The sequence below is a fragment of the Bubalus bubalis genome, chromosome 24, assembly GCF_019923935.1.
Source record: "Bubalus bubalis isolate 160015118507 breed Murrah chromosome 24, NDDB_SH_1, whole genome shotgun sequence".
In the NCBI taxonomy this organism is placed as follows: domain Eukaryota; kingdom Metazoa; phylum Chordata; class Mammalia; order Artiodactyla; family Bovidae; genus Bubalus; species Bubalus bubalis.
The window spans coordinates 33,010,460-33,023,421 of NC_059180.1; the positions used below are offsets into that span (position 1 = coordinate 33,010,460).

A 12,962-nucleotide genomic window follows, 5' to 3' on the forward strand; every position below is an offset into this window, starting at 1 on the left:
AGATATTAATTCCTCAGAGAATGACCCTCCCAAAGAATGAATGACAAAGATGAGTCATCCAACATGTAGCAACACTAAAGTTCCTAGAACTAACATATTCAAATAAATAATATTGAGACAATGTTTACCACCTACCATAGCTCTCTTTTCAGCATCAGCTGAATTGTTAGAATTTCCTGATGCAATTTTTCCAGTAGCTGAAAGAAAATTATTAAAATATGAACATTTGACAAGTTTACTAACTATTAAATATTTATGGACTTTATAAGATACAAATGCTGAAACAATAATAATGGGGATGCTAACTAACCATTATATAATCATAAAAAATTGTAACTCAACTGACATATTCCAAAGACCAATGAACCAGTCCAAAAAAAGCAAAATCTAATTTTGGTTCAAAAGGTTTTGGTACCTTTACAACTGTATTAGTAACTCTTTTTTGAGTATCTGTCTGTAAACTACTGTAGCTTTTGAGGAAATAAACTTGTAAATGTACACATTTTTGTAATTTATAGTATCTTTAGATTAGACCACCTGCAATGGCTGAAGAGGATTCTTCATACAACTGGTAAAGGCATCAGATAAATGCATAATATCCCTTAACTATCTGATTTACAATCTTAACAGCCCAAATCATGAGGGCAATTAAGTAGTTATGTAAGTGGAGATAAAGTTTTCTGAAAATAAGATGCAAATTAAATTCTCTTAATATATACTAAAAATGAAAACGAAATGGGGAATTTTGAAGAAGAAATTATGAGCCAACAGATAGCTATTTTAAGGGAAAAGAAATTGATTGGGAATCTAAGGTTAAAGATTTTTACCTAAGTATAATGAGAAACTCTAAAGAGTAACATTGGTGTTATTTTTTTAAAGTTAAAAAAAATCAAAGATTAACTAAAGATTAGCCAAACTTTATTTTTTGCTTTTTTGGCTGTGCTGTGCAGCATGTGGGACCTTAGTTCCCCAGCCAGAGATCAAACCTGTTCCCTCTGCATTGGGAGACCAGTCTTGACCATTTAACTGCCAGGGAAGTCCCAGATTAGCCAAACTTTAAATCCTAAGTATATCACTACCACCACCAAGACCAGAACAAACAAGTACAAATAACAGATATGAAAGCAGTTTTATAATTTATAAAGCCACTCAACCAAGTAAACAAAGAAACAACAAGTAAAGAAAGAAAAGGCCATAGATTGATTAACACAAGGTTAAAAAGAACCTCAACTTTATTAAACAATCAACTGATTTATTCAGGTTAATCACAGATATAAATTAAACATTTTTAAGAATAGAATTTTCAATTCTGTTTTAAATACTGATTTGAGGCTTTCTGATTTGACAGATCATATTTTAATCAACTTAACATACCTGTTGGATTTGATATAACTGGAGTTGTCAAATTAGGACTTTCCACAGAAATCAACAGGACATCATCATTACTAAAATGAAACAAATATGTATTATTATGTTGAGACATGTAATCAATGGTTATAATTATTCTATTTTATCATTTCATAACTGATATGTTTTAATCTAACAACTGGTGGGGGGGAGTCAGAATGATGATTAACCAAGTACTGAAGAAACCCTGGGTATAACCAATTATTTATATAATCAAAAGTTCAAGATACACAATGAATTCAGTAGAGATCCTTAAAATTTAGTAGAGATTCATTTATAATAAAGCCAAATGTACAATCTATAAGTATACAAGATCTATACGTGTACAAAATATACAAATGTCACTCTAGCACACATATGTGCCTTTGTGAAAATGAAACAATGTATAAAAGAAACAAACTCTTTGTTACAGATGAAGAAGTATAAAAAATATACTTAAAAATTAATTCTGCCACTACTTTACATTGTATCACTATAGTAGCAACATTTACCACAGGTAAGAAACTGAGGAAAGGATGATAAATGATGCTGATTATGGTTACAGAATATTCTGAGTCAGAAGACTGTCTTTTGCTCCATTTTACTCTGACTGCACTTTTTTGAATCTGACATTTAAAATTGGAATTTTTGTTAAGAAAAATCTTAACACAAATTTTAGTAAGCCAATTTAATTTGCTACATTAATTTCACGTGACTGGTACACAAGGTTGTGCCGTTTTCTTATAGATGCTTTTAATTCTTAGCTTTGCTATTTGGTCTTGATTCATTTCAAGTTATTTTTGTATATGTTGTAAGAGGTTCACTTTCCCTCTCTGGTTACTCCAGCAACAGTTGTTGAAAAGACTACCTCTTCCTTATTAAATTATTTTGGCAACTTCATTGAAAACCAATGGACTCTCTGTATACTTTAATTTGTCCACTGATTTATATTTCTTTCCTCATGCCAATACCATTCTCTTAATTCTTATAGCCTCACAGTTAAGTCGAACTCAGGTAGTATATGTCTTCCAACGTTATTCTTTTATAACACTGTTTTCATCTTCTAGGTCTTTTGCATTTCACACAAGTTTTTTTTTGTCGTTGTTTTTGTTAGTTTATTTTTGGTTGCGCTGGGTCTTCAGTGCTGTACAGGCTTTTCTATAGTTGTGGTGCATGGGCGTCTCACTGCTGTGGAGCACAGGCTCTACGATATGAGGGCTTCACAAGCTGTAGCACATGGGCATAGTAGTTGTGGGTCCTGGGCTCCAGAGCACAGGCTCAATATTTGTGGTGTATGTATGGGCTTAGTTGCTCTGTGGCACGTGTGATCTTCCTGGACAAGGGATTGAACCCACTGTCTCCTGCACTGGCAGGCAGATTCTTTACCACTGAGGCACCAAGGAAACACTTCACACAAGTTTTGGATCCGTTTGTTACTTTCTACAGAAAAGGATGCCAAGATTTTAAGAGTGCACTAAATATATAGAACAATCCGGGTGAAGTGACATCAACAATGAATTTTCTGATTTGTAAACATGGCATCTCACTATATATTTATACCTCCTTTGTCTCAGTAATATTTTGTACATTTAAAAATTACTAAATAACTTTTCCAATAGCAGTTTTACGTTTATAGTAAAGTTGAGTAGAATGTACAGTGTTTTCCCATATACGTCCTAACCCCTCCCACACACAACCTCCCACAAAATCCTGTACCACAGTGGCACTCTTGTTACAACTGATGAAACTATGCTAACATTACCATTATTGCCAAAGTTCAGAGTTTACAATAGCATTCACTCTCTTTTACAACTATTTGGCTGTATGGGGTCTTAGTTGTGGAACGGGGATCTTTAGTTGTGGCAGGCAGGATTTCCAGCTGTGGCATAGGCACTGTACTCTTCGTTGTGGGATCTGGTTCCTTGACCAGGGATTGAACCCGGGGTCCCTGCATTGGGAGCACAGAGTCAGCCACTGGACCACCAGGGAAGTCCCACAGTAGCATTTATTCTTAGTGTTAGGATGTTCTATGGATTTTGACAAATGTATAATGACAAGTATCCACCATTACAGTATAATATAAAATAGTTTCACTGCCCCCAAATCCCCAGTGCTTTGCCTATTCATCCCTCCCTACTAACTTCTGACAACATTTGATTTCTTACTACCTCCATTCAGTTCAGTTTAGTTCAGTCACTCAGTTGTGTCCAACTCTTTGTGATCCCATGAATCGCAGCACACCAGGCCTCCCTGTCCATCTCCAACTCCTGGAGTACACTCAGACTCACGTCCATCGAGTCAGTGATGCCATCCAGCCATCTCATCCTCTGTCATCCCCTTCTCCTCCTGCCCCCAATCCCTCCCAGCATCAGAGTCTTTTCCAATGAGTCAACTCTTCACATGAGGTGGCCAAAGTACTGGAGTTTCAGCTTTAGCATCATTCCTTCCAAAGAAGTCCCAGGGCTGATCTCCTTCAGAATGGACTGGTTGGATCTCCTTGCAGTCTAAGGGACTCTCAACAGTCTTCTCCAACACCACAGTTCAAAAGCATCAATTCTTCGGCACTCAGCTTCCTTCACAGTCCAACTCTCACACCCATACATGACCACTGGAAAAACCACAGCCTGACTAGACGGACCTTTGTTGGCAAAGTAATGTCTCTGCTTTTGAATATGCTATCTAGATTGGTCATAACTTTTCTTCCAAGGATAAGCACCTTTTAATTTCATGGCTGCAGTCACCATCTGTAGTGATTTTGGAACCCCAAAAAATAAAGTCTGACACTGTTTCCCCATCTATTTCCCATGAAGGGATGGGACCAGATGCCATGATCTTCGTTTTCTGAATGTTGAGCTTTAAGCCAACTTTTTCACTCTCCTCTTTCACTTTCATCAAGAGGCTTTTTAGTTCCTCTTCACTTTCTGCCATAAGGGTGGTGTCATCTGCGTATCTGAGGTTGTTGATATTTCTCTCGGCAATCTTGATTCCAGCTTGTGCTTCTTCCAGCCCAGCGTTTCTCATGATGTACTCTGCATATAAGCTAAATAAGCAGGGGCCAATATACAGCCTTGACGTACTCTTTTTCCTATTTGGAACCAGTCTGTTGTTCCATGTCCAGTTCTAACTGTTGCTTCCTGACCTGCATACAAATTTCTTAAGAGGCAGGTCAGGTGGTCTGGTATTCCCATCTATTTCACAATTTTCCACAGTTGATTGTGATGCCCACAGTCAAAGGCTTTGGCATAGTCAATAAAGCAGAAATAGATGTTTTTCTGGAACTCTCTTGCTTTTTCCATGATCTAGTGGATGTTGGCAATTTGATCTCTGATTCCTCTGCCTTTCCTAAAACCTGCTTGAACATCTGGAAGTTCATGGTTCACGTATTGCTGAAGCCTGGCTTGGAGAATTTTGAGCATTACTTTACTAGCATGTGAGATGAGTGCAATTGTGCAGTAGTTTGAGCATTCTTTGGCATTGCCTTTCTTTGGGACTGGAATGAAAACTGACTTTTTCCAGTCCTGTGGCCACTGCTGAGTTTTCCAAATGTGCTGGCATATTGAGTGTAGCACTTTCACAGCATCATCTTTCAGGATTTGAAATAGCTCCACTGGAATTCCATCACCTCTACTAGCTTTGTTTGTAGTGATACTTTCTAAGGCCCACTTGACTTCACATTCCAGGATGTTTGGGTCTAGGTGAGTGATCACACCATCATGATTATCTGAGTCGTAAAGATCTTTTTTGTACAGTTTTTCTGTGTATTCCTGCCCCTCTTCTTAATATCTTCTGCTTCTGTTAGGTCCATACCATTTCTGTCCTTTATCGAGCCCATCTTTGCATGAAATGTTCCCTTGGTATCTCTAATTTTCTTGAAGAGATCCCTAGTCTTTCCCATTCTGTTGTTTTCCTCTATTTCTTTGCATTGATCACTGAAGAAGGCCTTATCTCTTCTTGCTATTCTTTGGAACTCTGCATTCAGATGCTTATATCTCCACAGTTTTACCTTTTCTAGAATGTCATGTAGTTGAAATCATCAGTATATGGCTTTCTCATATTGGCTTCTTTTCACTTAATAATACACATTTAAGTTTCCTCCAGGTCTTTTCATAGCTTGATAGCTCATTTCTTTTTTTTTTAAGCACTAAATAGTATTCTATTGTCTGAATGTACCACATTTGTTTATCCCTTCACTTATGGAAGGACATCCTGGGGCAAGTTTTGGCAATTATGAACAAAACACATTTTATATTATTCTATTTTCTATTTTTTATTTTATTTTATTTATTTATTTTATCTATTTATTTTATTTTCTATTTCTATTTTTTAGCATATTATACTATTTTAATTAGTAGCTTCCCTAGAGTTTGCAATATACATTGACAACTACTCCAAGTCAGTTGTCAAATAAATTCTACACTGCTTCAAAAGGAGTACCTTCGTTCTCAGTTACATCCGACTCTTTGTGATCCCATTAACTGTAGCCCATCAGGCTCCTCTGTCCATAGAATTTCCCAAGAATACTGGAGTGAGTTGCCATTTCCTCTTCCAGGGGATCTTCCCCACCCAGGAATTGAACCTGCGTCTCCTGCATGGCAGGCAAATTCTTTTCTGTTGTGTCACTGATAAAAGCCCCTACAAGTACCTTATAATAATAAAATATTCCTAATTCCTCTTTCTGTTCCTTGAATCACTGCTGCCACTCATTTCACTTATAGTAAGTGTGTTAATGAGCACACACATGCATACACAATCAAATACACTGTTGCTATTAATTTGAACAAACTCTTATCAGTTAAATCAACTAAGAAGAAAAATAAAAGGTTCTACTTTATGTTCACGCATTCCTTTTCTTTATGTAGATCTGATTTTCTGACATACCATTTTCCTTCTCTAGGAAGAATTTTTAACATTTCCTGTAAAGCAGATCTATTGGCAACTAATACCCTAAATTTTTGTTTGTCTGAGAAAGACTATTTCTCCTTCAACTTTGAAGGATGTCCACAGTGCAAAGCATTTTAGGTTGGTAAATTTTGTTCTCATAACACTTGAAATACTTCACTCTACTTTCTTATTGTTTGTATAGTTTAAAGAAGTTGATGTAACTCTTACCTTAGCTCCTCCATAGATAAGGTGCTTTTTCCTTGGCTTTCAAGATAGCTTCAATTTTCTGAAGTTTAAACTATATTTAGGTGTATGTGTTTGGTATTTATCCTGCTTGGTGTTCTCTGAGCTCCCTGGATTTGTGGTTTGGTCTTTAATGTTTATTTGGGAGAAATTCTTAGTAACTGTTACTTCAAACATTGCTTTTGTTCCTTTCTTTCTTCCTTCTGGAATTCCCATTACGCATATGTAATTCCCTTTGTAGTAGGCGACCTGAGCTCTTGGATATTCTGGGTTGTTATTGTCATTTTTTTCCCCCTCTTAGTCATATTATTAAAGTCAGTCATTGCTTTTCTTAGCAATGTCTAACTAATAAACCCATAAACAGCTTTCTTCAATTCTGTCAGTAGTTTTTATCTCAAGCATTTTTCTTAGAATTTCCATCTCTCTGTTTACATTACCAACCAGTTCTTGGATTTTGTCTCTTTCCATTAAAGTACATTAATCATAGTTTCTAAAAAATTCCTGGTTTGATAACTTCAACATTCCTGCCATATCTGACTCTGGTTCTGATGCTCGTTTGGTATCTTCAAATTGTTGTTTTTGCTTTTTAGTCGGGTCATTTTTTTGTTGAAAGGTAGACATGATGTACTGGTTAAAAGGAACTATGGTAAACAGGCCTTCAGTAATGCAGTGGTAAAATGTGTGGGAAGAGGAGGCACTCTACTTTTCTTATGATTAGGCCTTTTAGTGAGCCTGTGCCCCTAGAATGTGAAATTCACTAGTGCGTCTCTGTCCCCACAGCCCTCTTAGGTGGGACAGGATGGCGAGAAGGGGCTGGAGTTGTCTATTTCTCTTCCTCCATGTGTAATGCTAAAGGGAGCACATGTTGGATGTTTTCTTTCCCCCAGGTAGGTTAATCTCTGGTAATAGTTTCTCCTGAGGGTTCAGTTCAGCTCAGTTCAGTTGCTCAGTTGTGTCCAACTCTTTGCGACCCCATGAATCGCAGCACACCAGGCCTCCCTGTCCATCACCAACTCCAGGAGTTCACTCAGACTCACGTCCATCGAGTCAGTGATGCCATCCAGCCGTCTCATCCTCTGTCGTCCCCTTCTCCTCTTGCCCCCAATCCCTCCCAGCATCAGAGTCTTTTCCAATGAGTCAACACTTCACATGAGGTGGCCAAAGTACTGGAGTTTCAGCTTTAGCATCATTCCTTCCAAAGAAATCCCAGGGCTGATCTCCTTCAGAATGGACTGGTTGGATCTCCTTGCAGTCCAAGGGACTCTCAAGAGTCTTCTCCAACACCACAGTTCAAAAGCATCAATTCTTCGGTGCTCAGCCTTCTTCACAGTCCAACTCTCACATCCATACATGACCACTAGAAAAAACATAACCTTGACTAGACGGACCTTTGTTGGCAAAGTAATGTGTCTGCTTTTGAATATGCTATCTAGGTTGGACATAACTTTCCTTCCCAGGAGTAAGCATCTTTTAATTTCATGGCTGCAGTCACCATCTATAGTAATTTTGGAGCCCAGAAAAATAGTCTGACACGGTTTCCACTGTTTCCCCATGTATTTCCCATGAAGTGATGGGACCGGATGCCATGATCTTCGTTTTCTGAATGTTGAGCTTTAAGCCAACTTTTTCACTCTCCACTTTCACTTTCATCAAGAGGCTTTTGAGTTCCTCTTCACTTTCTGCCATAAGGGTGGTGTCATAGGGTAGGCCTATTCAAAAGCTTTTTTACCTTGTCCATTGCTGGAAGCATGAAAGAATTTTTTTCCAGTGAAGATCAGTAGAGCTCGTATAGGTAAAACTCACAAAACTGTGCCTTCTCCAATACCAGGACACTGCCCCACTTCCGCCTTCCTCCTGCCTTGGAGTTTTTAACTCTGAGATTTATCTACTCTGAGCCTTCAGCAATTACAATTTGGGATTCCCTACCCCAGCAGTGGTTGCCGTGGAGGTTTCTGATCCTGTTCCAGGATGTTTTGATTCTCCGTTTTTGCCTGATTCTATCTCCAATTTGAGGGGCAGCAGTTTGCTCAATGACCTTACTTCTATGGTGGATCAGAGATGAGTGGTTGATTTTTTTTCAGTTTGTTCAGCTTTTTACTTGTTAGTATGGAGTGATGACACTTCACATGCTAGATCAGAAATCTGAAGTCTACTTTGTAGTTCTGAAATTAGGTCTTATATATATATATATTCTGGTAATTTACTCCTATGAATACCACATTCTTTGATGATATTATGTTCATAAGTGGCATTAATTTAAAATATTAAATTGTTTATTGCCTGTATATAGAAATACTATAAGAAAACAGTATTATATATAACATATATACACACAGCACATAGTACAGAGGAACGGTGTGATATATACACAGACATAGACCCTATACAGGTCTTCCCAGGTGGAGCAGTGGTAAAGAATCTGTCCACCAATGCAGGAGATCCAAGAGATGTGGGTTCGATGCCTGGGTCAGGAAGATCCCCTAAAGCAGGAAACGACAATCCACTACGGTATTCTTGTCTGGAAAATTTCATGGACAGAGAAGTCTGGCAGGCTATAGTCCATGAATGAGCACACACAGATACCCTATATAGAAACACAATAAAATATTTTATATTTATCCACATAGTTATAACTTCTAGCACTCTTCATTACTTTACCTTTGCATAGATCCAATTTTCCATCTGGTATTATTTTCCTTCTACCTGATGAAGCTCCTTTGTATTCCTGTAGTTCAGGTCTGCTGCTGAGGTATTTTCACTTTTTTTTTTTAGTGTGAAAAAGTCTGTTTTTCTTGTACACGTCTGAAAGATATTTTCACTGAGTGTAGAACTGCAGAAACTGAGACAGTTTCTCTTTTAATCAATTAGAGATGTCGCTCCACTTCAGTACTTTAGAGACGTCTTGCTTTCAACATCTTTAAAGTTTGAATAGTTTACAGTGAGAATCCACATTCTATTTTTGTTCCTTTCCATGTAATGTGTCTTTTCTCTGGCTGCTTTTAAGATTTCCTTGTCAACACTGATTTTTAGCAATCTGGTTTGATGTGCTTTCCTTTTGCTGCTTCTTCTTAGGTTTGTCAACCTTTGTTCTTTTCTATTTATGGGTTTAGAATTTTCATCAAATTTGGAAAAATTTTAGATGTATTTTCCTGCCCCCCACCTAGTGATGACTACAATGATATATATATATATATATATATATATATACATACATTAGACTGATTGATACTATTCTTCGAGTTTCTCATGCTCTGTGCTTTTTCTCCTCATGCTTTTGTTTGAACAGTTTCTGATGATATTTCACTGATTCTTAAAAAGTCAGTAGTTATCTATTTTGTTATTAATCCTATCCAATATATTTTTCAATTTAGTCTGTCTCATCTCTAGAAGTACATTTGCTTTTTTTTATATCTTCCATTTCTCCTGTCATAGTGACATTTTGCTCCATATTGTTGGATATGAAGAATGTACATTGATAATTGCTATTTTATGTTGTTATCTGGTAAGCCCATCAACCATGCTAATTCTAGGTTTGTTTCTATCATTTTGGTTTTCTCCTAGTTATGGGTTATATTTTTCATATTTTGCATGCCTAGTAATTTTCTAGCAGATGTCAGATACTGTAAAATTCACACTGTTGTATGATGTTTCATTCCATCAGAGTGTATTGGACTTTATTCTCACATAAAGTTAAATTACTGAGGATTAGTTTCACTCCTTTGAGTCCTTTTAGCTTCTTGGGATAGGTCCACTGCAGTCTTTTAGTCTAGGACTAATTTAGCCCACTACAGCTATACACGTCCAAGAACTCGACCTGTTGTTCCATTTAAGTCTCTTCATTATAGCCAGTGAGAAAGAAAAAATGTTCCCAGCTCTGTGCAATCACCAGAAAATGTCTGGCCCTCTTCCTTACATTAGTACTTACCTAACCCTCTCGTTTTTCTATTCTTTGCTTGTATAGATCTGTGATCAGTCAATGATTTAATGGGTTCCCTTTGGAGACTGAATTCTGCCTTTATGTAATTACCTCTTCTTCATTATTCTGCTTCAAAACTTCTAGGTAATTCAGATTCTCCAATATCTGATCTAAATGTACTAAGACCAGGCAGGTTGTTTGGGCTCCTCCCACCCCCATTTTTCAACTTGGAAAATCCCTCCAGGCAGAGTTGGCATAATTGTTTAGTGCATTTCATTTGTTTCCTTTCTCACAGGAATCAAGTCTTGTGTTCCTTGTTGAACAATGTCTGAACACAATTTTTTTCTTTGGTCTAGTCTTCTGGATGTTTACAACAAAAGAACAATTCCTTTAGCAGGTAATACTTCATGAACAGGAGACATTTCCCCATACAGTGACTTCCACTTCTGTGAAATCAACTGTTTTTTAAGTACACTTTTAAACTCAGATTTAATTGAATAATTTTTATATCAAAATTATCAATAAGATATTCTGACAAAAGCTATTATTTCTAAGTTCAATAAATAAAAAAGTGTTCAGATCCAAATTTTTTATCAATGATATTTTACTCTTCTATTCATTTTTGGACTCGAACAAAACTTACAAAGTTTATTTTGTATATATTTTTTTCTACTAGTCATATAGTATATGGAAGACTAATAGCTGTATTTAACTCTGTTGCTTAACTACAAAAAACTATAAGCAACTCTTTTCAGATATTCATTACACTACAGACAAAACTCTCTTTTCAAGCTCAAAATGCTTCATTTGATATCTCTACTGTTTTTAATATTTGCTGCTATAGTAGATCAAACATAATGTTATTTAAGAGTCTAAGACATTAAGCAGAAAGACTTTAAAAAGCAGAGTAAAATTTTTGTCAGTCTCATTGAAATTTTGGTTTGGGGAGGTAAGGTAAAGATTTAGAAGTTGCCAAAGAGGAGAGGCCCTGGTGAACAGTACAAGTTTTCAGCTGGAGAAGCCACTGAGGGCTACATCTCCAAAGTCAGAGTGAACTAGATGTTGAAGCAGACTAACCAAAGTAACAGGCCTGAATTTATACCATTCTCTGAGCAGATTAGGTGACCAGGCCCTACTCTATCTGCCAGAAGACAGAATAAATCTTGTCTATAGGAAGATATTATCCAGAGCCTCACCAATTCTTCAGAAATTATCAAGTACACTGACAGAATCAAATGACTGGAAACTGAGAGAAAAACATATACACAGATGATTGTGATACTGGAGTTATAAAACAAGAACATTAAAAAAAAAACCAAACTATGAAAGTTAGTTTTTAAAATATTGAGGAAAGATAGAGAAAATAGTTAAAACCAGATGGAACACTTATCAGAAAAATAATAACCTGCCTGCAATGCAGGAGATCCAGATTTGATCTCTGGGTCAGGAAAATCTGAAAAGCTGAAAATCCAGGGAAATCTCTAAGCCTAGAGAAGGGAATGGCTACCCATTCCAGTATTCTTGCCTGGAGAAGTGGAAAGACTTGGAAAGGGAAAAGATATTCTTGGTAAATAAATCTGACAAAAATTTAAGACAGGCAACTCAAAAGGAAAACACACAAAAGTCTTAGAGAAACTTAATGAAGGAAGTTACCCAAATTACTATCAAACATAAAGTATTTAATTTCATTATTAGAAGGAAACAATTAAAACAAATACAGGCATACCACAGAGACATAGCATGTCTGATTCCAGATCATAGTAATATTAAGTAAATACTTCAATAAAGTGGATCACATGAATTTTTTTGATTTCCCAGTGCATATAAAAGCTATGTTTACTATACTATACTGTGCTGTATACTACACAGTAGTCTATTAAGTGTGAAAAAGCATTATGTCTAAAAAAATAATGTACATGCCTTTATTTAAAAATATTTAATTGCTAAAAGATTCTAACCCATCATGTGAGCCTTCAGTAAGTTGTAATCTTCTTGCTGATGGATGATCTTGTGTCAATGTTGATGGCTGCTGACCGATCAGGGTGGTGGTGGTTGCTGAATGCTGGGGTGTCTATGGCAATTTCTTAAGATAATAGTTAAATCTGCTGCATGAATTAACTCATCCCATCACAAAGCAACTGGTGTTTCTGTAGCATTTTATTAGCATTTTATCCACAGAAAAACTTCTTTAAAAATTGGAGTCAAACTTCTCAGACTTAGTCACTGCTTTATCAACTAAGTTTATGTAATATTCTAAATCATTTGTTGTCCCTTCAACAGTCTTCACAGGATCTCCAACAAGAATAGATCCATCTCAAGATACCAATTTGTTTGTTTGTCCATCTAAGGTTATCATGAGATTGCAGCAATTCAGGCTCCGCTTCTAGTTCTCTTGCTATTCCACCACATTTACTGTTACCTCCTCCACTGAAGTCCTGAACCCCTCAAAGCCATCCATGAAATTTAAAATCAACCTCCTCCAAACTTCTGTTAATGTTGACCTTTTGATTTCTTGTCATGAGTCATGAATGTTCTT

The 12,962-nt window shown here is 36.6% G+C and overlaps 1 protein-coding gene across 10 annotated transcripts in view; it reads right to left on the reverse strand.

Moving 5' to 3' along the window:
- ATF7IP2 (activating transcription factor 7 interacting protein 2) overlaps nt 1–12,962 on the reverse strand; it is a 79,845-nt gene that overhangs the window by 15,754 nt on the left and 51,129 nt on the right. For all 10 annotated transcript variants that reach the window (XM_045164239.1, XM_045164236.1, XM_045164230.1 and 7 more), the window contains 2 exons: nt 1,375–1,445; nt 136–197 (listed from right to left, as the gene is read on the reverse strand). In XM_045164239.1, coding sequence (XP_045020174.1) covers nt 136–197; nt 1,375–1,445 — 133 coding nt within the window. The remainder of the gene's footprint in view (nt 1–135; nt 198–1,374; nt 1,446–12,962) is intronic.